The sequence below is a fragment of the Chelonia mydas genome, chromosome 13 (assembly GCF_015237465.2).
Source record: "Chelonia mydas isolate rCheMyd1 chromosome 13, rCheMyd1.pri.v2, whole genome shotgun sequence".
NCBI lineage: Eukaryota > Metazoa > Chordata > Testudines > Cheloniidae > Chelonia > Chelonia mydas.
Window position 1 is genome coordinate 1,821,563 of NC_051253.2, and position 25,545 is coordinate 1,847,107.

Consider the following 25,545-nt stretch of genomic DNA (forward strand, 5'->3'; position numbering starts at 1 on the left):
CCAAGGATGGACTGAGGCAACCGCCCCAGGCCCCGCACATCAGGGGGACATGGGGTCCAGCAAGTGACCCGGCCCCAGCCTGCCCTGCTCCACTCCGCCTCTTCCCATCCCCACTCCAGCCCTTCCCCGCCTCTTCCTGCCCCTGCTCCAACGCGCGGGGCCGGGGCGGCTGCCCAGGTCCGTCCTATGGACCGGACGGCTCTGCTGGACTCGTTCTGGGCACCCCCAAAAATTATACAAACCTGGCGCCCATGACGCTAAGGACTGGAAGGCCAAAGAAAGTGCTGCGGGGGGGAGCCGTTTTCATTTCCATGAGAGCCCAGCCGTCAGAGGCTATTTGAACCCCAGCTGTCCTGGGGGGAAGGATACAGGGATAAAAATAATCCCCTGCTTTCTGTGGCTGGATTCCCGGCTGGGGTCCAGCTCCCGTAGGGATCCACAAAGCCGCCGATTGCCATCGCTGACCCCGGGGCGAATCAACTGATATTACAGATGTAAATGCCCGTGTCTAGCCACGTGCCGTCCGTTCATGGGCTTATGAGCAGAGTCTTCCAGTGGCTGCCAGCTCTACCGTGCAGCATGCCCCAAGGCGCTGGCGTTCGCAGGGGGCTCCTAGCAAGCCAAGGGCTGCGTAGACCAACTCAGAGCGAGAGCGCACCCTTGGCGCCTGGGTACACTGTTGGGTCTACCAAAGGCCTGGAACAATTTACCTTTCAGATAAACGCCAGAGGTGCTGCTGTCCCCCTGCAGAGCGTGATCTATAAACTCAACATAAGAGACACTTATGGCTCCATTGCTCCTGGCCCTGCCTGGGTGCCCAGCCGGAGAGCCATTGACAGGCGGCTGCCCCTTGTGTCGCTGAGCGGGCTCTGGGTAGGGTGGCAATCCCTGCACTTTTCCTAGCACAGCTGCTCAGCCAGCAAGGGAAGAATGGGAAGGGGGTGGGGCCATGGTCCTGTCTCCCCCCACGTCAGCTGGCAGAGCAGTGCCCTGGAGGGTCTTGCGAGCACCCTCTGCCCTTTCAAGGGCTGGCACATTGGTCCCTGCAGCTTGTGTGCGGGGCAATAGCACCACAGCTGCCCAGCATTGGTGTGTGACATCTTAAGACAAATTATGTAATGTTCCAATTTGCATATTCATAGAGACCATAAACTTCTGCTTATGATCCACAAACCCAGCCCCAAGCAGTGGTGGGGGCAGGCTCTGGCACTGCATGGCCCCTGGCTGCTGTGACCAAGGAGGAGAGGTGAGCGCAGGAGAGAAGGGTGGGCCCTGGGGCGTCTGAAGCAGATGGGTGGGGGAGGCTGAGGAATTGCTGGGTGCTGGGATGGAACAGTCTGGGGGGGCAGGGGGCTCCTCAGGGGTGGGTGAGCTCTGGGAAGCAGGGGGTAACTAGCACACCTGGGGGTAGGAGGTACTGCAGGAGCTGGGAGCTCCTGTTGCAGGAGGTACTGGGCATTTATGAGAGGTGATAGCCTACTGCTGCTGGCTGGGTGGGGGTGAGGGAGCCTGGGGACAGCATGGGACCTGGCACCTGGTAGCACCCTTCTCCAGCGACTGCTGCTGTGCCTCCTGCTGGCTGCAGCTTCCTGGCTGGGATCCAAGGGGTAGCCGGCTCCTGCTCCGCACATGCCCCCGCAGCCCGACGCAGCCAGCAGGGACAGCGGCGACTGCCTGCTGCCGTCCTGCACCGCGTGAGGCTCCCGTGGCCATGGGGGAATGCGGGACAGGGCAGGCACCCACAATGACACATGGCAGCCCTGTGCCACCAGCCGCTCACGCTGACCCAGCATGTGCCTCCAAGACCCCATCACCACGCCGCAGGCCCGTGGCGTTGTGCCAACACTGAGCCCCGGTGCAACACATTCCCCGTAGGTTTTGCTCTGTACGGTCATCGTCGGCAAACCAAACGGCCTGCCTTTGAAGAAGGCTAACGGCATTTTGGGCTGCATTAGTAGGATCGAGGAACATGATCGTTCCCCTCTATTTGGCATTGGTGAGGCCTCATCTGGAGTACTGTGTCCAGTTTTGGGCCCCACACTACAAGAAGGATGTGGAGAAATTGGAAAGAGTCCAGCGGAGGGCAACAAAAATGATTAGGGGACTGGAACACATGACTTACGAGGAGAGGCTGAGGGAACTGGGATTGTTTAGTCTGCGGAAGAGAAGAATGAGGGGGGATTTGGTAGCTGCTTTCAACTACCTGAAAGGGGGTTCCAAAGAGGATGGATCTAGGCTGTTCTCAGTGGTAGCAGATGACAGAACGAGGAGTAATGGTCTCAAGTTGCTGTGGGGAGGTTTAGGTTGGCTATTAGAAAAAACATTTTCACTAGAGGGTGGTGAAGCACTGGAATGGGTTACCTAGGGAGCTGGTGGAATCTCCTTCCTTAGAGGTTTTTAAGGCCGAGCTTGACAAAGCCCTGGCTGGGATGATTTAGTTGGGGATCGGTCCTGCTTTGAGCAGGGGGTTGGACTAGAACCTCCTGAGGTCCCTTCCAACCGTGATATTCTATGATTCTATGAAGGGGATGAAATAACAAACGATGGCATGAAACACACTCAGCCAGACGTGTGTTAATACATGACACAGGGGTGCATACGTCAGTGTGAGTTGGACAGTGTGGTCCAGTGGCTAGCACATCAGATGAGACTGGGGCGACCTGGCTCTGCTACAGCCCTGCTGGGTGACCTTGGGCAAGTCATTTCCAATATCTGTGCCTCAGTTTCCCCATCTGTAAAGTAGGGCTAATGATACTTTCCTCCATCGTAAACAGAGTGAGTGGGAAAACTTTCGCCGGAACAGTTTTCTGTCAGAGAAAGGCTGTTTGTCAAAAGCAACATGTTTTACAGAATTGTGCCAGTATTGACGAAATTGTCAACAGAAGCACGTCTAACTGATTTGACATGGAAATGGAGTATTTCGTTTCCACTTTCTCCCTTGGTTTCATTTCAACTTTTTCATTTAATATGATCTATTTTTATTTATAATATTCTGACATCAAAATGTTTTGGTTCAATAAGCTCATTTTCATGGTTCTGAATAAAAATATTTTGGAATATTTCGCTCAGTGAGATACTTTGAGATTTCAGCTTTTTGTCCTGATTCAGGACAGAAACACATTTTGTAACACAGGAATATCTTACATAACAGAAATTCTGTTTTCCAACCTACTCCACCTGTAAAGTGCTGTGACATCTGTGGAAGAAAAGCTCAATACAGGAGCCAGGTGTCACGCACATGTTGGAAGGGGTTTTGAGGAGGAAGTGAAATGCTGTTCTTGCTTTTTTCATTTATTCAGTTGTGGTGTTTAGATGCTGCTTGTAATTATTAGAACTGGGAGCACTGGCTGTTGGGAGTCTGAAAGGACCGGAAACAGGAAGGGGGCGGGAAGTTGAGGAGGTGGAGTGAGAGCTACCGAGGGTGCAGCAGCAGCTTGGTAAAGAGGTTTCCACTTTATTTTTAAAGTCTTGTTGAAGTTTGTTAGTACCTTGCCTGGTTGCTACAACATTTTGGCGACAAGGATGGATCTTCTGCCTCTGAACCCACCTGCACCCTTTCTGCAAAGCCCAGGTGAGCCTCCAATTGCTTTTACTGCCTGGATCCATATGTTTGAGACTTATCTGCTTGCAATCAGTGCTACAGAGATTTCTGAAGTAAGAAAGCGTTCTCTGCTAATCCACTGCCTTGGAGCAGAAGGGCAGTGTATATTTTACATTTTTCCCCTTGCAGATGATAAATATGAGACTGCACTCACTGCATTAAAGAACTTTTTTGTGCCAAAAGTGAATGTAGTAGCTAATCGCTACAGATTTTGCCAGCGTGAGCAGAAAACAGGGGAGACTATAATGCAGTATATTGCTTCCCTGAGGAGTCTGATTGTCACTTGTGACTTTGGGAATATGGCAGATGAGATGATTAGAGACCAGCTCATTGAGAAGACCACCGTGCTTCGTGTAAGAGAACGCTTACTTCTCGAACCACAACTTACACTAGAAAAAGCAATAACCATTGCTACTCAGATTGAGTCAGCTACAGCTGAAGCCAAAATAATGAGCATGGATACAGGAGGCACAGTCCAGGCTGTGACTCCTTTGCAGAAAAGTTCACTATCGCTGCAGACAAACGATTACAAGAGGAAAACTAATGGAAAACCACTGACTCAGCAAATTCAAAATACAGTAAAAGCATGCTTTCACTGTGGATCCCCACAACACCTTGCAAGCTACACAGGATGTCCGGCAAAAGTAGCTCAGTACAATCATTGCAAAAAGATTGGGCATTTTGCTAACGTATGTTGCAGCAGCCAGTTCAATCAACAGGTGCATGCAATTAGAATACCAGATGTTACTGTGCTGGGCGTGGACAAAATCATGACTGCACATATTCCAGAACAAATAAAGTTCACGGTAAACGTTTCCACCATACCCTCTGGCAAATCACACTCTATTCAGCTAATGTCGGACACTGGCTCAGCAGTATCTATACTACCTGATTCCATCTATCTGCATTACTTTAAAGATGTGTCTCTTACTGAACCCAAACTTCACTTGATGTGCTATTTGAAAAACCATGTTCCAGTACATGGCTGCCTGCCACCAATAGTTACTTTTGGTGATTGCTGTGTAACTGCAGAGTTCTACATTGTTCACAAAGGCACTCCTTTCCTTGGCAGAGATTTATTGGCTGCTTTAAATCTCAGGGTAGTTAATGAACGAATTGATCTTCCTCAGCAAAGCACTCTTGCGGAACACACACCAGTTTCAGCTGGGACCCAACACCAGGTTGAGGAGAGACTCGGCTGTGCTTATGGGTTTCTGCATAAAGTTAAAATGCGGAATAATGTGATGCCTGTACGACAGAAGTTACGGCGCTTACCATTTTCAGTTAGGGAAACTGTTTCAGAGGAACTTAGAAAACTTGTTCAAAAGGACATTATTGAAGAGATTGACTCCTCGGAATGGGTTTCACCTATAGTAGTGACGCAGAAGAAGGGTGGAGGCATTCGCCTTTGTGTGGACTTAAGGGAGCCAAATAAAGCTATTGTGATTGACAGCCACACTCTTCCTCACATAGAAGAAGTATTTGCAGAACTCCGTGGAGCAAAGATGTTTTCTACTCTTGATTTGCAGACGGCATACTACCAGGTTATGTTTCATGAAGATAGCAGAGACCTCACAGCATTTATTACACGAGGGACTATTTCGTTTTAAACGTGTTCCATATGGTCTTGCATCTGCCCCAAGTGCCTTCCAAAAAATGATGTCATTAATTCTGAAGAATCAACATGGCATTCAGTGCTATCTGGATGATATTATCATGTTTGGAAATACTTCATTAGAATACGAAAACCTGGAATTTTAAGCAAAGGGGACCATAAATTCACAGCTCCTCTTAAAATCATAGAGAAGAAGGGACCTTACACCTATCGACTTTCTGATGGGCGGGTATGGAATGCTTCTTATCTTGCACCTGCCTATGTACCAAGAGGAGATTATGCGAACACCCAGACTGTATTGGATGACTTCACCGTAGTATCAACACAACAAGACATTGCACTGGAACCGGGGCTTGAGAGACGGCCTGTCAGATCCAGACGACCACCTGTCTGGACTGGAGACTGTGTTATGTAGTGTCTACAGTGTTTTCAGTGTAATAGTTCTGCAAACAGTATAGTGTCTTGTTTCATATTTGTTCCTGTGGTTAGAACAACGTTTATTTTAATTAAGAGAGTTTCTTAAGAGAGGAGGGAATGTGGTGTTTAGATGCTGCTTTTAATTATTAGAACTGGGAGCACTGGCTGTTGAGAGTCTGAAAGGACAGGAAACAGGAAGGGGGCAGGAAGTTGAGGAGGCGGAGTGAGAGCTACCGAGGGTGCAGCGGCAGCTTGGTAAAGAGGTTTCCACTTTAAAAATAAAGTCCTGTTGAAGTTTGTTAGTACGTTGCCTGGCTGCTACAACATCAGTCAAGTGGTATTTGGATAAACAGCTAATGAAGCATTGGGCAGAACAGCCTCTACTCTGACAGAGCTATCGAACAATGGGACTTTAGACTACAACTTTCCATAGTAGCCAGAGGGCTCCCCAAAATTGTATTTACTCCTTAGCATGCCCAGATGCTCGTTTTAAACACTGCAGACTGAAGCTGCTCTGAAGATCATTAGGCCCAACTCCCCTCTGATCATTGGTGTAGATCAGGAGCAAGGCCATTGCGTTAACAGAGCTACACCACAACAAAAACTGGTCTCAATGCATAGCTGGCAAGTTTTCTACAGCTCCATATGTGAAATTTGATGCAAAATATCTCATTAGCTACTTTGTGTATTTGTGGCTAATTGGCCGAACACCTCCGCTTTGAAAACGTGGTGTGGATTTAGTGCTGGTGGAAGACGCTGGACTACTGTCAAGCAGCAGGAGTGTATATGGGAAGACAGGGGATGGCTGCCCCTCTTACAGGAGATGGAGGTGGGGGGAGACTTGCAGGGAGGCTAACGGCAGAGGGCCATGGCTTGGTATGGCACACTGGGATACTAGTGCTCAGGGCTAATATCAGCACGACATATCAACACTGACCACAGCAGTCCTGGCTGGCACCATAGGCAGACCACGAAGGCAGACATAGCAGTTTCCATCTGAATGAAATAGCAAATAGGGAGCCCAGATTATTAAATGCAGAAACCATGCAATGCCCCAGGCGGGCAGATTAGCAGAGCTTGCTGAGAAACTATTTGTTTTTTAACATAGACATTTTTGATGAAAACAAAAACTAAATTCCGACAAAACGTTGAGGGGTTTGGATCCTCCGTGATGGCCTGAAGGTTCTCCTCAAAAATACAGTGTAAAAATAAATTGGTTTTGACAACAAAGAAACAAACACCACTTTTCTTTGACCAAAAAATCAACTGGCGCTACAAACGGGAGTTCGAATCGCCTGGTGATGAGCAACGCTGAAAAACCCAAACCAGAAGTACAGAACTTGGGCAAGTGTGCAGTGGGTGCCAGGGCTCCATAACGCCAATTGTACCTGGGTGCAGTTAACCAATAACTACCAGCCTCCTGCTGTAGATCTTGAACAAGCAAGTCCAAACTGTGCCAATTAAAGTAGCCTGCACACCTGCTTGTAGAAACAAAACACCTTCAGCACCCAAAGATGCTAAGCCCTTGATTCTCAGATATTGAACATCTCTTCTTCTTCTTCTTCTTCACATTAATCCCATCAAATAGCATCCCGCTCAATGAATCCTATCCCTCCATGGGGCTCTTTTCAATGTCATATCCTCTATCAACCACAGGCTAACAGGTCTTCTTTTATGACATCCCACCACATCTTCTTGGGTTGGCATCTCTGTCTTCTTCCTTCAGTCTAGATCTTCTAGACTCACTTACCCACACCGTTGCCACGCAGGGCTGCTGGAACAGTGTGTACAGGGGGCGGGGGGGGGGGCTGAGAGCCATTGAACCAAACTGTAAACCGTGCATGTGATGGAACCACATCAAGCCGGGGGTGCAGCAGCCCTCCAGCACCCCTAGTTCCAGCACCTGTGTTGCATGACCAAAACATCTGAGCCTGCACCCCCCTGTTTTTGCATTTACTCTGAGCAGGTCACTAACATGCCCACTCCTCGTGTGGCGTTTCTTGCTGACCTATGAAGAATCCCAGCTGTTTAAATAAAGCACAGTGCAGTTGTCAATACATAAGCTTCTTTGCACAAATAGACCCAACCACACAGCAGCTATTGGGAATCAAATAGCTCCACTCGCAATGCTGCTGGATGGCTAGCAGGTGTCACTATTGTTTTACACATGCATGGAATGGATGATGTGCCATGAGCAGAAATCAACACTCAGGGAGGCCATGACAACTAACTAGAGTCAGGCTGGAAATGACCCGCACACCTGGAGCTGCTCAGACGCCCTAATGTTCCTGAGGGACTGAAGATTTTTTCATAGCTTGTCATTATTAGCATTGTTTGTTCATTAATTACGTGGCCCGCTGGGCCAGGTGCTGCATGGATAGTGCGAGAGGCTGAACCCTTCGACCCACAGGCTCTCCAGTGCTCAGCGGCAGAGCAAACGGAGCATGCTAGCCCATGCTGCTTTGGGCTAATGAGATCTGTCCACTAGACACTGCACTGAGACCCACCAGCTCCTTGCACATACAATAAAGTGCCCGACACCAGCTTCAGTTAACAACGGATCTGGGTCAAATCCTTTGACTTTGTCAAAGTCAGAGGCTCCTTAGTCCATTCTGAGTCCCACTGACCTGCCCAGGCTTTATTGGGATTTACACTGTATAAGCAAACATAGCACTTTCCCCTTAGAGTTTATAGTCCTTAATCGCTGCACATTTAGCTTTGACTTCCTTTGGCTGAGGCTTGGGAGGAAGTGCTCTAGAATCCCACCCCGACACACACCAGCAGCTGGTTTTTGGTACTAGCATTTACCAAGTAAAGAGGCTGAATCCTACAGGGGAATCTCTAGCAATATTGAATGCTACCTGCTTTTGTCACATAAAGGTGATGGACTAAACGCATCCCCCTTTTTGGGGGGTCCCGTACAGACACAGTCATGCAAAGGAGCTGGCTGCTCTAGGCTTGCATATCTGGCCTAGAGTGTAGCTACCAGACGCCCTGCACTCTGACATTCAGGGAGGTTACAGCTTTGAAAAACATGCCACTCTGCTCCTCCCAGAGAAACATCTCCGGCTGCGCCCCGTGTGCCAGGGGGCTTGTAACCTTCCTTGGAAATGTTTTCAGACACAGTTCCAGCCTGGCATCGTTATACCAAGGGCTGGGAGCCAGAACTCCCAGCTGCCCATCATCCCACCAGAGAGCCACGAGTCAGGAAACCCTGGGAGCGCTGCCCTGTAGCACCCCGCCACGGGAGCTGCCGAAGCCCAGGAGCTTAGGAGCCAGGGCTCCCAGGCACTCAGCTCCTAGTCAGCTGGCCAGGTGGGATGATGGGGGGCAGAAGGGAGAGCTGGCAGGACACGAAGCTGGGCACCATTGGGATCCAACCTGGCGCCATTGCAGCTTCATCGACATCTGGAGGACGAGAAAGATGTGAAAACCTGCAGTGGGGGAGGGGTGCATCACCTAGGTCAGGAACTCCCTTCAGGGATCCCTCTCCAATTTACTGGTAGACAGGGCCAATGGGCCCATCTCTGTGGGGACTCGTGGGCACATCTGCAGCCATCGCGAAAGGATTTTAAAGTCATTTGAAATCTGCCAAGGTTTTCTTTGAACTCCTCCCCTCTGGCTCTCCCTGCTTTCTGCCCTCTTTTCTGCTCCTGGAACACAAAAACCACAACTTCCCAGAACCTCCTTCCTCACTATTAGTGCCAAATTAGTGATTTTAAAACATTAGGGGAATTAGCAAAAGATTAGTAGCTGGAATTAGGCAGCCTACCTGAAGGAAGATTAATTGCATAAATAAGTGAAGTAATGCATGCAGTAACAAGCATCAAATCACTGGCTTGGCAAGTCCTTCCAGAAACAAGTCAGCTGCAACCTTGCCTCTCTGTGGCAAGCACGTGCCCGAAACCTGGCAGAACTTTGGGTACCTCACAAAGTTTTGAAGAGTGGATTTTACATTAAGTGAACAATAATGATTTTGGTGAGTTTCTGTCATTCCGTGTGTGACTAGGAGGGGCATTGGTCTTCTGTTCTCTCTTGTTCCAAAGTAAGTTACCAAACTAACGATAACACTAATACAGGCCCTTTGCAGGGGTAATTCCTCCTGCTGTAGATTTTGGATCAATTAAAATGCCTTGGGACCCAGAGCTTTGAACAAGGCTCTTGAAAAGGGCAGGTGCAATGAACCGCAGCACTCGGCAGATCATTGCACTGTTTTGCCTTGTTCCGGTTATTTGATAGACATGCTCAGTGTTTGACGAAACACTGGAGTTCTCAGAACACATTCTAAAACGCTGTTATGTAGCATTTTGATCACTTTGCTAATTGCCCTCAGAGTATACGTAATCAAATCCTTCGTGGTACAGAGGTTATAAAAGAGAAGAATACTTTAGCAGCTCTAGAGACTCGAAAAGCACTGCTCTGCTTGCAGAGAAATCTGAATCTTTTATTAAAACAGTCACACAACAATTACAAAATATATAAGCATTTCCCAAACTCCCCTAAAACTATCAAACCACAGTAAAGAATATTCCACATGTTAATTATCTGAAGCGAACCAGGTACATGTTGATTCCACTAAGTCTAGGCTTTAATCAAAGTAGCAACTGGCGGTACTTGGTTTTTGGAAAGGGCCAAGGTCTTGTTTCAATATTCCAGGTATGAAGAGAAACATTGTTCAGGCCTCTGCAGTCAAGCCAGAGCCAGTTTGTTTTTCAGGTGGGAGAGAGAAAACATAGGGGACTCTCAATCTGGCTTCACTGACTCATGCTGATAACACAAGAAGATCCTAACAAACAAATAATCAAAAGTGTTTAGCTCAATTCCTTATACAAACAAGCAAACAACATTTGTTGGTTTTTTTAATACCCGAGTCTATTCCTTTGCCTGATATTCCTGTCAGTGGAATCCACTGTAATGAACTTTCAGGGCGTTGCAGCAAGACTGACTGGGAAGACCGGACACCGTGGATCCCATTAAGGCCAGTTATGTGGGTCCCTGTAAGAACTCGGTGTCCTGCTCACGTTGAGCAGAGAATCCAGCCAGTTAAGAGAGACGTTACGTTTGAAAAATTGCGTTGTCCCTGCTCCAAAGTTGGGCCATATTGAAACTTTTTCTTTTCAAATAACAAACACAGTCTTTCTTGTAGTGAACTATTCTGAGAATCTAGGGGCGAGCAGGACTAATGAGATGGGGCAGGAAAGTACTGCCTTGTCAAAACACTTACTTCAATGACATCAATATCAGCATTACTAAAGTCGATGTTCATCAGTCTGGGGAGAGGAATGCCTCCTCCTAACACACCTGCAGAGAAGAACGGAAATCAGACTTAGCTTTCCAGGCTAACAGAAATTGGAGTCATTGTTTAATTTCCCTATCTGTTCTCAGCTCAGTCAGTTGCAATTACCCTTACTATGTTTTTTTTAATTAACTCTCCATTCATTCAGATCACTGCAAGCAGAGTTCTGTTGTGAGTCATGTCACCAAGACTTCATTGCTTTTGCAAAATATACTACACTCCTTTTTCTAGCACACTATGAAATAGCAGTCATCCAAATAGATGCACAAAGTCAATTCTGCAATGCAGTATGTCTGCTTTGTTTTATTATTGTGTTTATTCCTTCACTGACAAAATTCAATCATCTGCCATGCGTCTCACCATCTTTAGCACAAATTAGCTCCAGCAGGTTCTACTGTGTGCAGCTAACATAGATTGAAAATATAAAAACCATTATATTGTGTACAGTCTGGTGCAAATGAGCATCTGAATGAAAAATAAAGCCATCCTTACTGTTCACTGCTGGCAGGAAGGCAACGTCAAAAATCTTGCCAACGAGCAACTCCCAAAGCGAGACCTGCATCAGGGACAGAAGTGATTTAACGGAGATGGTTAGTCATTAAACGATGGACCAGGATTCAGATTTCAGATACATGGCGTCAATGCGTCTCTTCTAGATTTAACTACAACAGAGTCTGGCCCAATGCCTACTCCGGAGTCAACGTCCTGTAGCTCAGTCCCTTATTTGTGCTGCAGATTCAGAATCAGAATGCTGCACCTTTCCATGGCTTCTGGAGCCATTGTTTAGTCCGAAATTAATGCCATTCCTTAGATCAATTGGCAGGTAGCGCTAAGTGATTCTTTGCAATTAACCTTCTCCGGAAGCCAAACAAACTTTATCTTCAGTTAAGTTAAGAAATGAAAATCCTGTGATTGCGCGTGAATTTTCCTTCTGTCCTCTCCATTAGAGCGTGATGTGTCTCCCCCAGGGCTGGGGAAGCTAATGAGATGTTTTTAGCACAACTTATGGAGCTCAAAACACCCCTCTTCTCTAAAGAATGAAAGAGAGATGGAAAACGAGGTGAAGACCTTAACCCTACAGAGCAAACACTGTGAATACAGAACACTTTTCATTGTGGAATTAATGTAAGCACTTTTAGTGACCAAAAGTCTTCAGAAATAGCTGTGAATGAATTAAATAAAGGTAATTACTGCCCCACTCACCACTGTCCCAATATATCCCAATGTTAATCACACATTTATCTTACCCACGTCTTACAAACGGTAATTTACAGTATTTGCGTGAAGATTGCCCTTGGATCATCCCATGAAATAACTCCATCTCCAGAGGCAATAGAATATATGGTATAAAACTGACACAGATTTTACATTCTAATCAACCCTTGTGTTGCCAGAGCCACTATTGGTTAGCACTTGGCTTCCTTCAGTGGATTGCACGCAGTGCTGAAGCAACCTATGCTCTTACATCAAATTTGCCAACGGAGGAGGAAGCCAAGGAGAGATGAGTCCTGCAGAGAAAGGAAAAGAGTCAAGCGAATTTAATTTTACCAGCAACTTCCAAACGTGCACAGCTCTAAGAAGGTGCTGTGTGAATTAACACACAGGCTCCTCTTTCCTCTCCCTCCCACCCAGTGTCATTCCTGAACAATGAACTCAGGCTAAGACATGATAAAAAAGACTGCGTACTTGTCAAGACTGACATTGATCTTCAGTTTGTTGTTTTCAACAGAAAACTGGGCCAACAAAGCAGCATCCTGCAATTAGAAAACAAAAGCCAGTCAGTCTCAGAAGCTGGTTTTTCCTGCCTTCACTCAGGGTGGTTGAAAGCAGCCACTCATCTCAAGTGTAGAGCAGAGGTGTGCGTGCCCTCCATTTGTGCATCCCATTGCAGAGGAATGAGAGCAGCGGATTTGACCCTGAAGCAACAGTCCATTGACAGAACTCGTGTGACTGCAGAGGGAGTTTCAGTATTTGCGCTGTGGCAAGTTTTCAATACGTACAATATTTAGAACACAGAGGGACTGTTGGGTACCATTGGGCTGGGAAACCAACACTTCCGTGGTAGCAGTGAGTTGTATCAAGCCTTGATTTTTTTTCAAGGTCACCCTGGGAGTTTCAGGGACTGTAACTTTCAGCACCAGAGGCTGTGGCTCGGGGAACTTCTGGTAAACCTGTGGAAATTCAAGAGCATAGGTGTGGAGTTACAGTGAGTAGGATTGTAACACGTAGGCCAGGCTGTATTATGAAATCAGAGAAAGCAGGAATTCCATGCAATGCAGCTAGATTAATTTCAATATATACAGTTAGCTGTGAATAAGGTGGCCAGATTCGTTATTGCTTTACTCCAGGTGTAACTCCATTGATTTAAATGGATTCAACCCAGAGTAATGCTGAGATGAATCAGGCATAGTGAATGCATCAACCATTGAAGTCTGTGGCTGAATTTAGGGCATCATCTCCTGACCTGCGGATCAGGGCCTGTAACTATCGTGTTAAGACAGACGGGGCAGCTCCATTATGCCACCAGGACAGTGCAAAGAGGCCGTCTCATGAGTCCAGCTCTAGCCCCCTGTGTTTAGACTTTAGAGTCTGATTTAAAGGCCACTGAAGTCAATGGGATTCCTGCCATTAACTCCAGTGGCCTTTGGATCAGGCCCTTAATAAGCCTGGAAAAGGAAGTGGATCCCTCTATCCCTTCCCCAAGTGCATTTATGGCCCCCATCACCAGAGTATTTGTTGTAAAATATAACAATAGAGCTCACTCACCGCGGGAACCAGGGCTCCAAGGGTCGATGTTGTTAGTGGAGGGAGCTCAGGAAACTGTGACAAATAAAAAAGAAATAATGCAGTGAACCGTATCCACCCCGTGACCAGTGTCTACCCCTTGCCTTGCTGCATTAACACCACATCTGGAGCATTAACCAGACTCCCTGCATTTTCCATGTCTCTGCCTGAGTAAGCAGCATTCCTGGCGATCAATAATTTGCTGCTAAAGGCTTACAATTTGGGTCTGATTTTATATACCCACTGTCCTCCCACATTAGGCTATCATCTCTTCTTAACTCAACAGCTAAAAAAGGTTAGTGCGCTCCCTACGCAGCTGGTTTGATACTCACCATTCCATCAGAGATGTCTATGTTCAGAGCCCCTTGCTTCTGCAGGAGAGATATTACAGAGCCAAGGAAGTTTACAGAGAGTCCAAGCTGGGAGGCGGCGGTGTCTGCCATCGGTGGCATTGGTGGCATGGGGACAGCTTCTGGTTTGCCCAGTGGGTAGTCAATGAGGCCTCCTGCTATCCGGCCAACTACAGTCTGAAAGCCCAGCAGAAAGAGTTACAAACTTTCAGAAATGTTGCACATGGTATTTTTGTTTGATGCTAACTTTAGGTTCATTTGGTTAGGAACTGACATGAAATAATTTCACATTTAATGAACTCTGGAGCAGAATATATTAGGCAGCTGTTCTGTCCTCTCTCCAGAATTTTATTAATTAAAAACAATTAATTTATTAATTAACAGCTGGTGTGATATAGGGTCTGATCCTGAGCCATTAAAGTCAATGGGAATTTTCTCCAATGGCTTCGATAGGAAGAGGATCAGAGCACAGAGAGCACCACCTAAAACCGCTGTCAACGGGAGCCTTTCGCGCAGTGAACAGCTTCCAGTGAATTCACGGCTCAGGGGCCGGTGGGGTCCCCTAGGAAACGCCCCCCAAACTGCTGGAGGATCCGTCACTGCAACAACCTGAAACATCACAGCCCTCGGGTGCAAATGACAAGAACAGGACTTACATTTAAATCTACTTCCAGAAACTGGCCAGTTACTAGCGGAAGGCTTGATACAGTGTACTGGATGCTTCCCAGTACACCCAGGGGCACCAGGGCTGCATTGAAATAGAAAGAAAGCAAGTGATCAGCATTTGGGTTTGGATGCACCTCCTACCTCCTTGCACCACTATCTCCCACAAACATCCCTGAACTCCCAGGTGTTCTGAGCAGCCAACTCAAACACTGTGCTGAGAGTCCCCGAATAGTTCTTGGTACCAGGCAGTACTGTGGATGGAGGCTAGGCTCCTGGCAACCAGTGTTTTCCATTGCTGGAAGTGGAGAAGGACTCCAACCAGAACAGCCCTGAACACACACCCAGCACTGGAAGAGTCTGGAGCCAGACCCAGAGAAATCCACATCTCAAAAGTGAACAAAAACCGGGACCTTCTGGAAAGGGGACATCCAGATACAATTCCAGATATTATCTTAGGGTAAGTCGTGCCCCCACTTTGGTGAGTGCAGAGGTTCTGTGGCTAGTGGAGAAAGGCTAGGGAAAGGGAGGGATTTGTGGGGCAGAAAGGGGGTGTATGCAGGAGGCACTACGCCGTGTGAGGTGGCATTCAGCTATGGGCCTGCCCCCTATATATAGTGTGCAGGATCAGAGCAACAGAGGTCCTTGAAGGTCTCATGTCAAGGTGCAGAGCAGGGTATGGACTTAATGAGCACCTTTTGCCCTGAGGATTCATTTTCTCCTCGGGTCTGTGTATTGTCCGAATTGCCCCGAGGGAAACACAGGGAATGGACTCAGCGCTTGGGGAAAGAGAAGCAATGATACCACCAGAAACTTACAGTTCACAAGGCCCAGCTCATCATTGACGAGGCCGAGGACAACATCGACCACTGGGCACAGCTGTAAGAATCAACACTTTGGTGAGGCGTTCCCAGGAGCCAGGCTCATGCTAAAAGTCAGACTGGCAAACGCAACGAACAGCATAGGAACGCGTCACGGACAAATCAAAACCCTTTAGTGCAGTGCCTGCGGCCAGACCCTTAGCGGGTGTAAATCTGTGTGAGTGAACTCGCCTGATTTGCATCAGCTGAGGATCTGGCCCCTAGAGCTTGCTACACTCCCTTCCCCGTACAAGGAAAGCCACCGTTCATGTTAATTACAGATGGGCCAAAGCTGGAACCTCGAATCCGAAGCCCTGGAGTTCTCAGAAGAAGGGGACAGGGATTCACACCCCCAGACATTAAACTAGCCAGGAAGATTATTAAGAGTTATGAACAGCTCGAGTAAAACTGACTCAGGTAGTCTGGCCCAGAATTTCAAAGGGAGGCACAATTGATCCACCTGCTGGATGTGAGCGTGGCCCATCCTGCATCGCCAGACATCCCAAACCAGCACTGCAAGCACAGACAGGCAGCTAGACATCCCCTTAACAGACTTCTGGGACTTTGTAGGCACCAGGCATGGTGGGCTTAATCCTGCTTCACTGAAGTCAATGGAACAACTGTCACTGACTTGGGCTGCGGTGCGTGTTTTCACAGGCTCACTCATTGCTTCCTCAGAAACTTTGCCCCTTTGTGTTTCAGGCTCACTCTAAGCTCAGAGTTTTCCAAAGAAGGGATGTTTTCAACAGACCTTGTAGATTCTCTGATACATCATTAGTGTAGAATTGGAGCTGGACCCAAACCAAAACTCTGGCCCCAAGGACCCTGAACTTTAAAGGAAGGGTGGTTTTTGAATATAAGCCTAGATCAGGATTGAAACTTTAGTAATGGCTTCTGCCTTTGTAACGGGCTGAACCAAAACCCTGGATCTAACCTCTAGGGCATATGAAATCTGAATCTGGGTCTGGATCTGAACCCCTCTCTACTGGGGATTTAGTCTCTTCTCCCGTCCTTGTGAATATTAGGGAGTCAGAAGGAGAATCAAGGAGCAAATCGAGCTGTTTGGGAAAGGGATACTCTTTGCTTTTCTCACAGATTGTCTAACAGAGGATAATTTTTTGAGAAAGATTAAAATATTTGATTGTTTAAAGCATTCAAAAGGCATTTTGGAGCATGGCTGTAGTTACGTGAAGCACTCACATACTCTCTTTTTGGACTTACCAATTCGGGAAGCAGTCTGTTAAGGACCCGTGCCAATAAATTATCCACAATTGGGAGCAGGCTGAGAAAAATAAAATGAGAGGATGAAAAATGTTGCTGAGGAATAAAAGTATCTTGTTGAACAACAGAACTATGGATTAATAGTACCCGCTGAGTACCAGTGTGGACCTCTGGAAGTAACAGCCCTGCCTATAAGACAGCAGCATAAAGCAGTTAAGTGCTTCGTGGAAGTTTTGATTTTGAATGCTGTAATGAACCAAATTCTCATCCCATGGAAGCGAATGAGAGGTTTGCCACTGAGCTGTATGGGCTATGGTTTAACCTTTTTAAAGTATTCACGTCTTTAAAAGAAATTACCTTGTCCCAGGAGGGGACTGTGCTGTGTATGTGAAATGTTGTGAATCTCAGAACACACACACTGGTAAAAGAATCCAAGAGCAGAACAGGAAATATAGACGTATTTCCTTATGGAATAACTGGAGCATCTCACACACCACCCTGCGGTAACTCTGGTAAGTGCCGACTTTTCAGTAATGACCACTGTACTGTAAATGCATATTGAGTAACCCCCAAATAATATTGGTTTTGATTACCACAATGGCCACTATCACACATGCAAATTAGGCACAAAAACATAAACACATTTTAATACATGCAGCTGCATTTGCAGTTCAGAAGATATGGCCCTGAAGGTCATCAGTGCGTGTTCATAATAGCATCAGCACTATGGTCAGTTTAAAATCCCTTTCACACCTACCCTCTAAGGAGTCTGATTTTAATACCATTGAGAAGGGTATCGCAGCTCTCAACCACCAACTTGGGGTAGCCTGTGCCGTCCATGGTCAGTCTGGCTTTTGAGGTGATGTTCACTTCCACGGAAATGTCAAGCAAACCTAGGAGGCTGTACAGGGCGACGAGAGCAGTGTCAGGACAAAGGGTCTCCTCCAAGTGGAGACGGATGGACTCTGTCCCCCACCAGTGGCTGCCTCCTGAGACAGGGCTTGGTTGTGTCCAGCTGCGCAGAAGCCTCCATCCTTTCACCCTCGCACAGGGACGGACGCAGTCCCAGTGCAGAGCACAGACACTGAAACCTGTTAATGCTTGGATACGATGGGAAAGACAGGGGCTCGCTAACTAAAATGGGGAGTGAGGGTAGCACCATGGGCCCACCTCCTCCCCAGGATAGCTGGCCAGGGTCGCGGGGAGTGCACCCCCACAGTCCTTAACACTGTGATGAAGTTGCCATGGCAGAGTATGCTGCTCCCATACTCTGAGGCCAAACCCTGGCTGAGTCTGAGGGTTCCTCCTGCCTGCTGCACCAACGCCCATCCCACGTCCCTCTGCTTCTACTTCACTTCACAGGAGTTAGAGTCTGCGCCCCTTGTGTCATCCAGTGACTTGTATTTGACTGCCCTCAAAGCTGACGCTTCCATCAGGAATGATTCCCCCACCCCCGGGTCAGGGGCTAGAGAATGCCCAGCGTGGGTGATGATTTTACCAGCTGTCCAGAGAGAATGAGACACTTCCAAAAGAGTATCCTACTCACCTCTTACCATTGATTGCTACTCTAGTATATAAGTCCAGGCGGACTCCAATCCCTGGTAAGAGCCTCACAGATACTTTGGGGAGTGTTAGTTCCACAATTCTCAACCTGCGGGATGCAAAGAGTGATCGTGAGCAAGTGAACTGACTGGGGGGGGCTGAGTCTCAAGAAACTACTTAGAAATGTAGCATACAAATGGTGTCTTCTGACATCCTTTAAAGATCATTTGATCTAAGGCATAACTGTTTCCAAAATGGTTAAAGATACATTGCTCTAGGTTACGTTAGCACTTTCTCTAAAACAAGGACCTCAAGTGGTTAAACAAGGTTTTAAATGATGCCCTCGGTGCATAGCAAAATCATGTAATCAGAATAATTTAAAAATGCCTCCACTGAAGGGATGTAAGTGACAATGGAGACAGAGCCTTAAGGAACCAAATTCTCTCAAAAACTGGCTCCCAATGTACACGTCTCTCAAATGACCATGGAAACCTTGCAAACCAGGTGATAATTGGATAGAAAAATTATACCCAGTAGTTCAATGTAGCTCTTGCATTTGTGCATGCCTATTTGCTTCCTGCCTTCGGCTGGTAGGGGTCACAGAAGTACTGAGGTGCTCTTCAATATACAATATTGGACATGTGATGTTACTGCTGTATTTTTGACCCTTCCAGAAGCAGTGGAAATCTTTTGGGATTTCCAGCCCAATTTCTAAGCCAGAGAGGTTTCAACTCTGAACCTCCGAGAGTTTACCTACTGCTCCTGAGCCGTATTACGTGACTGCCCGTGACAGTGCAGCGGGCTCATTGCCATGTCTGTGCAGAGATCTTTGCAGTGCGTTCCTTACCCTGTGAGCCCCTGGACGGTGCTGAGCAAACCTCCTTCCCCGAGGATACCAAGTAGACCTCCATCACCCAGCAGACCTCCTTTTCCTAGCAATCCTCCAGCAGCACCATCGGGGAGACTCCCTCCAGGAACGTAACCGCCAGCCACAGGTAGGCCTCCGCCATAAGCGTTGCCACCACCGCCAAGGAGACCTCCACCACCACCTCCGCCAAGCAAGCCACCTGTAATCCCGCCAAGCAGCCCACCACCACCACCCCCTCCACCAAGCAAACCACCAGTAACCCCGCTAAGTAGCCCCCCTCCACCGCCACCGCCACCAAGTAAGCCCCCAAGTGGGCCACCACCGCCACCGCCACCAAGGAGACCTCCTAGCAGGCCTCCACCTGCATCTGGACCTCCACTGCCGAGTGGCACGTCTCTGACTGCGCCTTGGAGGGCATTGCCTTGTATCAGCGAGCCTGTGACAGCTGGAAACATTGCACAAGGTGAGTATTCGACAAATGGGAATCTGGCTTCTTTTGTACCCTCTGGCTGCTTTATTTTAACAAGGGAGATGTCAGGCCACCTATATCCCCCTGAGCTCAAACCCTGGATGAAGCCAACTAATGAATTTTAGTTCTGACTTCTGAATATTCTCCATAAGCATGGTTATAACCATTGCTTTGACAACACATTAGAATTCCTCATTGCTGTCATCATCATGTCAGCAAAGGGAAGTCTGGACCATGTCGACACTACGGGGATGGGCGGCAGCAGAAAGACCTCTCTGAGAAAGGCAGAGAAGGTGAATTGGCCTGCGGCCTGGATAAGCAGAACATAATTTCTTGCACAGTAACAATAATCATGCACCTGGCACGCGTCCCAACTGCATGGCCTCACTGTGTGCACCCCCGTGGCCTGCACCTGGTAGGGGCCAGCCTCAAAGCAGGTACAGGAAAAGGCTTAGCAGGTAGCTATTGCTGCCACTGGATAACTCTTGGGGAGCGGCAAGTGGCTGAGGCAGCCGGGTCTCGCATGGGCAGCCCTTGACTGCGCCGATGTCACCAAGCCCGTCTTCATATTGCTCTCCATGGCTGGGGTGGGTCAGCTGGGTACTATCCTCCCCATAGGAGCACGTGAGCCACGATACATGTAACCAGGCTTTTGGACATATCTGCCTACTTCACTCATGTCTAATTTTCGTACATATTGCTGCCAAACAAGCCTGGTGGTTTTTCCCTTGCCAGACATTTTCCTGCTCTAACAGGCCTTACTGCTTTTTGTTTGCACAATAGCTTCAGCACCTCCGACGACTGCTATTTATTCCTATTTCCATCTGTACCCCAAAGGCGACGTTCCGTTGACTTACCATCACCTATCACGCCGTTACCAACCCTGAGGACAGCGTCTGACGCAGGCAGGCTGAGAGCTGGTGTAGGCTGGTTTAAAGCAGGTGTCAGCAGACCACAGAAGATGGCAATGCCCCAGCCCTTTAGCATCTTGCCGTCTGCGCCCTGGCGAGAACATGTCTGGATAGCAATATGCCACATAGTAAAAGGGGAAGAAACAAAGCTGCACCATGAAGAGAACAAGAGTCCCAGGGAAATTCAGGACAGGAAAGTGGAGTAATAGATCATACACATGAGCTGGAAAAGAGAGAGAAAGGAGTAAGGGGCTGAATTCTGCTCCCCATGGGGCCTGATCCAAATCCCACTAAAGTCAATGGGAAGATTGCATTAGCCATAATTGTCTGATGTTTTTTACCAAAATATGGCATACTTGCACCAGGATTACAAAAGAAATTTAAATATAAATAGCAAAAGTTCTTCACAGCAGTATTGTAGGGACCATGAGTACAGTGAAACAGTGATGAGCTGACAAAATCTTAACAACCGGTTCCCTATAAAAAGTTCTGATGTAAGGGATGTGCCCCAGTATGTATTTTTTGTACCCACAGAGTTACCATACGTCCATATTTTCCTGGGAGGCGATTTAAGAACCAAAAAGCCTGACCTGTCCGGGAAAATACGGGTGTGTGTTAACCCTGCCTAAAGTTCTTTGTTAAAAAGATGGGCCTGAGCTAGAAATGAGCTCCGTTTCCCATGTGGGGGGCCCCGCCATGCCCTGGGGGTGTGGTAGAGTGACCAGATGTCCCAATTTTATAGGGACAGTCCCGGTTTTGGGGTCTTTTTCTTATATTGGCTCCTATTACCACCCACCCCTGTCCTGATTTTTCACACTTGCTGTCTGGTCACCATCAGGTGTGCACATGTGTGGGTCCCAGCTGCTCCATGCCCCCCTCATTGAAGCAGGTGTGCAGGGTTACTGCCCTGGGAACTGCAGGGCACCAGTGGACGTGGGGCCAGCTGCAGACAGGGGCATGGGGCAGGGCTAGCTGGAGGCAGGGAGTGTGGGGCTGGCTGCAGGCAGGGGGTGCGGCAGGAGCTGGGGGGGTGGCTGGAGGCAGGGGCTGGCTGCAGGCAGGGCAGGGGGTGCAGAGGGTGCAGGGGTGGCTGGAGGCAGTAGATGCGGGGGTGGTTGGAGACAGGGGCTGGCTGCAGGCAGGGGGTGCAGGGGTGGCTGCAGGCAGGGCAGGGGGTGCAGGGGGTGCGGGGCTGGCTGCAGGGCAGGGGGTGCGGGAGTGGCTGCAGGCAGGGCAGGGGGTGCAGAGGGTGCAGGGGTGGCTGGAGGCAGTGGATGCGGGGGTGGCTGGAGACAGGGGCTGGCTGCAGGCAGGGGGTGCAGGGGTGGCTGCAGGCAGGGCAGGGGGTGCAGGGGGTGCGGGGCTGGCTGCAGGGCAGGGGGTGCGGGGGTGGCTGCAGGCAGGGCAGGGGGTGCAGGGGGTGGCTGCAGGCAGGGCAGAGGGTGGCTGGAGGCAGGGGCTGGCTGCAGTCGGGGGTGGCTGAGGGCAGGGGGTGTGGGGCTGGCTGCAGGCAGAGGGTGCAGGGGTGGCTGGAGGCAGGGGCTGGCTGTGGGCAGGCCAGGTGCTGGCTGCGGGCAGGGCAGGTGCTGCCTGCGGGCAGGGGGTGCAGGGGCTGGCTGCGGGCAGGGGGTGCGGGGCTGACTGCAGGCAGGGGCTGGCTGCGGGCAGGGCAGGTGCTGCCTGCGGGCAGGGGGTGCGGGGCTGGCTGCAGGCAGGGGGTGCGGGGCTGACTGCAGGCAGGGGCTGGCTGCGGGCAGGGCAGGTGCTGGCTGCGGGCAGGGGGTGCAGGGGCTGGCTGCAGGCAGGGGCTGGCTGCGGGCAGGGCAGGTGCTGGCTGCGGGCAGGGGGTGCAGGGGCTGGCTGCAGGCAGGGGGTGCAGGGGCTGGCTGCAGGCAGGGGGTGCGGGGTTGGTGCAGCGCAGCGCCCCCGACGGCCAGAGGAGGAATCACATCACTTCCCGGTCCGGAGCCCAGCAAAGCCTCAGCGCCCCCTGCAGGGAAGCGGGTTAACAACCGGTTCTAAAACGGCTTCAAAATGTAACCGCCGGGTCGTGCGAACTGGTGCGAACCGGCTCCAGCTCCCCACTGCAGTGAAATCATCACAGCTCTGCTCTCCAAAGACTAAGACCGCCCTATAGCGGCCTCGTTCCTTTCTTTACCTGACTTTATCCTGATTTTAAAGGCGTTGTTATTCTTGCGTTGCTTAGCTCGTGATCAGCCAGCGGTTCGGCAGCTGTCCATAGCAGCCTCGGTCTCGCTGTGCTCCGCGTTTGAACATCTAGGACAGGCAGGTCTTATATAGCAGGGCTGTGCTGTGGCGAAGAGGAAAGCAGCCTAAATGGTAAACGGTGGGATAATGGCTTGAGTGTCAAAAAGATGTTTGTGGTTTTGACGGATTCCAATATAAATAACCGTTTGGAAATCTGGAAACGCTATTAAGCAACAGGTATCAGCTACAACCCAGGTTAATCAGCCAGTGCGGGCACTCAGCATGCCAAGGGCTAAGGCACACGTCTCCAAGCGCACACCGGTCATTTGCTAATACGACGGGTTTCCGGCTCCCACAAGCCTGATTCTGCAAACTCTTGCTCATGTTACTAGCACATAAAAGGGCGACAGACGGGGTTGGACCCAACAGCCATTCCGAATTCAAACGCAGCGTGATCTTTGCAGCACGGGACTCACCTAGCTCAGCTGAGATCTCACTGGAGGCCAGAACTTTCTGCTGTGACTGCGGGGAGTAAGGCACCTGCACCCATGTCTGCGTACATAAATACGTGGCCTGGTCCTCACAGATGCTCCTGTTGACCTGCGACAATCAGACCCTACTGAAAACCAGGCCACTGACTTAGGTGCCAAAATGTAGATTCTGGTGCCCAGCTTTAGCACCCACTTTTGTGACTGCGCCACACAAAATTGCCTGCTAGCCATCTCTATGTACATATGTGTGTGCATATCCCAGAGTCTGGGGTGCAACTGTGGCCATTATTTATTTGTTTAGATTTATAAGCATCTCAGACGATCAGTGCCCAGTCTGTTCACTGGATGCTATTCCATCGTTTTAAACATACAATACTATCTTCCACCGAACATCCCACTCTAATGACCACTGCTGAATTGCACGTGCAAATTAGAGATGCAATTGCACATTCAATTCTGCAAAATCGGATCTCAATGGCTCAGAGATAATGTCAACGCCAGGATTAGACTAATGAGCTCTAAGCATGTGTCTACCCTGCAATTAAAATCCTGCAGCTGGCCTGTGCCAGCTGACTCGAGCTAAGGGGCTGTTTAAGTGTGCTGTAGACATTTGGGCTTGGCTGGAGGGTCCCAGAACAGCTACACTGCAATTAAAGAACTCCTTAGTCCAAGCCCCACGAGCCTCAGTCAGCAGGCATGGGCCAGCCACGGGTGTCAAATTGCAGTGTAGACATTCCCTGAGTGCCCAAAGCAGGTTCAGCCCACCAGGGCACAGCTTCCTTTCAGGCCAATGTCGCTGACCACTCACTGCCTGCTTTTCGTGTCTTGGTTGTCTGTCATGCACAATTCATGTCAGAGAAACAAATGAAATCACTCACAAACAAGACACTAAGTCCCCTGATAACCTGCCCATGATGAGCCCAGCAGAACACCACGTGGTGCTGAAAGCCAGCTCTGAATCACAGAACAATGGCTTTTGGCGCCTGCACGGGGAACAGTCTCTGGGAAAGCGCTGAGGGAGGTTTATGTCCTTAAAGTTTCAGCCTGAGAAGTGTTTCCTGAAGATTATCAGCACAGTTTCTACAGCCTCCATCGTGTTACTGATAGAACTGATGCCTGCAACAGACACTGACAAGTCCCTACCCAGTGAGAAACTGAGATTTAACGTCAGCTACGGGCTTAAATTGCCATCAGCTCATAATGATGCTTTTGTCCTAGTCACCTGAACGGTTAATACCTTCGAGATAAAATCTTTCGTTAGATCCCAGCTTGAGTGGTCAAGTATGTCGCACAATAAGGGAAACTATGTTTTCAAACCAAGTAAACAGGTCATCAACTCAGCTTATCCATATCAGAGTCTTTGTATATATTTACCACCTTCATGGCCTCCCATTAAGTGCAGCTCTGCTCTCTCAATGATGCCATAGTCAGAGGGTAGGCCCCTAGGAGCTGGAGAGGGCAGGCTGGGATATTGAGCTCCAAGGGGGCTGGGGAACAGGCCGCGGCGTCGTTCAGATGCTCATTTCGGGAATGGTTTTTAGTGCCAGTGGAAAAGTGCAGCTGCCTCTGTTCCTGCCCAGGACAGACGGTCTCTCAGCTCTCCGGCTCGCAGCCCAGAGATCTAGCGTCCTTCTGGAAACAGATTTCTGGTGAAAGCCAAGGAGTTTGCCAGCCACAGAGGGAGGAATTTCCAGCCAGATGATTTAGCAAATGGGCCACTTCCCTGTACAGGGTTTTCTCCAAAGCCCTACTGAGCGGCAGCCTGACTACCTCGTTTCCCCCCGGCCCACCACTCCATAGGTCTCTGCGGCAACACAGACGTTAACAGTTCAGGGTCAGATCCTCTGCTGGTGTAAACTGGCATAAGCTTGAGAGACATCAATAGCACTATGCAACGTACACCAGCAGAGGCTCTGGCCCATGGACACTGCTTCTGTACATCTCCAATGATCCCGCAGCTGTTGAGCCGGCGCCTTACCTGGTGTAAATCGGAGTAGCTCCATTGAGTTCAGTGGCTCTGTGCCGATGTTACCGGCCTGTTCTCTCCCCAGCTGCTCCCCGTAATAGCTGGGAGACAAACTAGAAGTTGCCCGTGTTCAGTTTGCACAACACGCGTATTCAGCTGGACCTGTGACATCCAGCTTGTGAAGAGGGCGTTTTGAATAGTACCTGGCTCAATGTACCGGGGAAGGACGTCATCTAGGGCCATAGTAACCCCTGGTTTAAGTGGAGCAACTCCACAAACCCAG

The 25,545-nt window shown here is 49.2% G+C and overlaps 1 protein-coding gene across 1 annotated transcript; it reads right to left on the reverse strand.

Moving 5' to 3' along the window:
- Positions 1–10,395: 10,395 nt before the first annotated feature.
- On the reverse strand, positions 10,396–20,673 carry LOC102931018 (BPI fold-containing family B member 4-like). The gene is made up of 16 exons (XM_027824916.2): positions 20,544–20,673; positions 19,396–19,662; positions 19,197–19,290; positions 18,354–18,458; positions 17,565–17,708; positions 16,808–16,868; positions 15,545–15,605; positions 14,720–14,811; positions 14,046–14,240; positions 13,696–13,749; positions 12,930–13,100; positions 12,616–12,683; positions 12,395–12,437; positions 11,422–11,485; positions 10,858–10,934; positions 10,396–10,419 (listed from the first exon to the last, which is right to left on the reverse strand). The coding sequence occupies exons 1-16, from the start codon at positions 20,671–20,673 to the stop codon at positions 10,396–10,398; spliced, it is 1,650 nt and encodes a 549-aa protein (XP_027680717.2).
- Between the last annotated feature and the right edge of the window lie 4,872 nt (positions 20,674–25,545).

What these genes read in the sequence shown, in the direction of transcription:
- LOC102931018 (XM_027824916.2), bottom strand. Translation starts at nt 20,673, where the DNA reads ATGCTAAAGGGCTGGGGCATTGCCATCTTCTGTGGTCTGCTGACACCT. An exon ending in TAACGGCGTGATAGGTGATG is followed by an intron (nt 19,663 to 20,543) that starts GTAAGTCAACGG and finishes CAATGTTTCCAG; the next exon opens with CTGTCACAGGCTCGCTGATA. An exon ending in TGAGCTGGGCCTTGTGAACT is followed by an intron (nt 14,812 to 15,544) that starts GTAAGTTTCTGG and finishes ATTTCAATGCAG; the next exon opens with CCCTGGTGCCCCTGGGTGTA.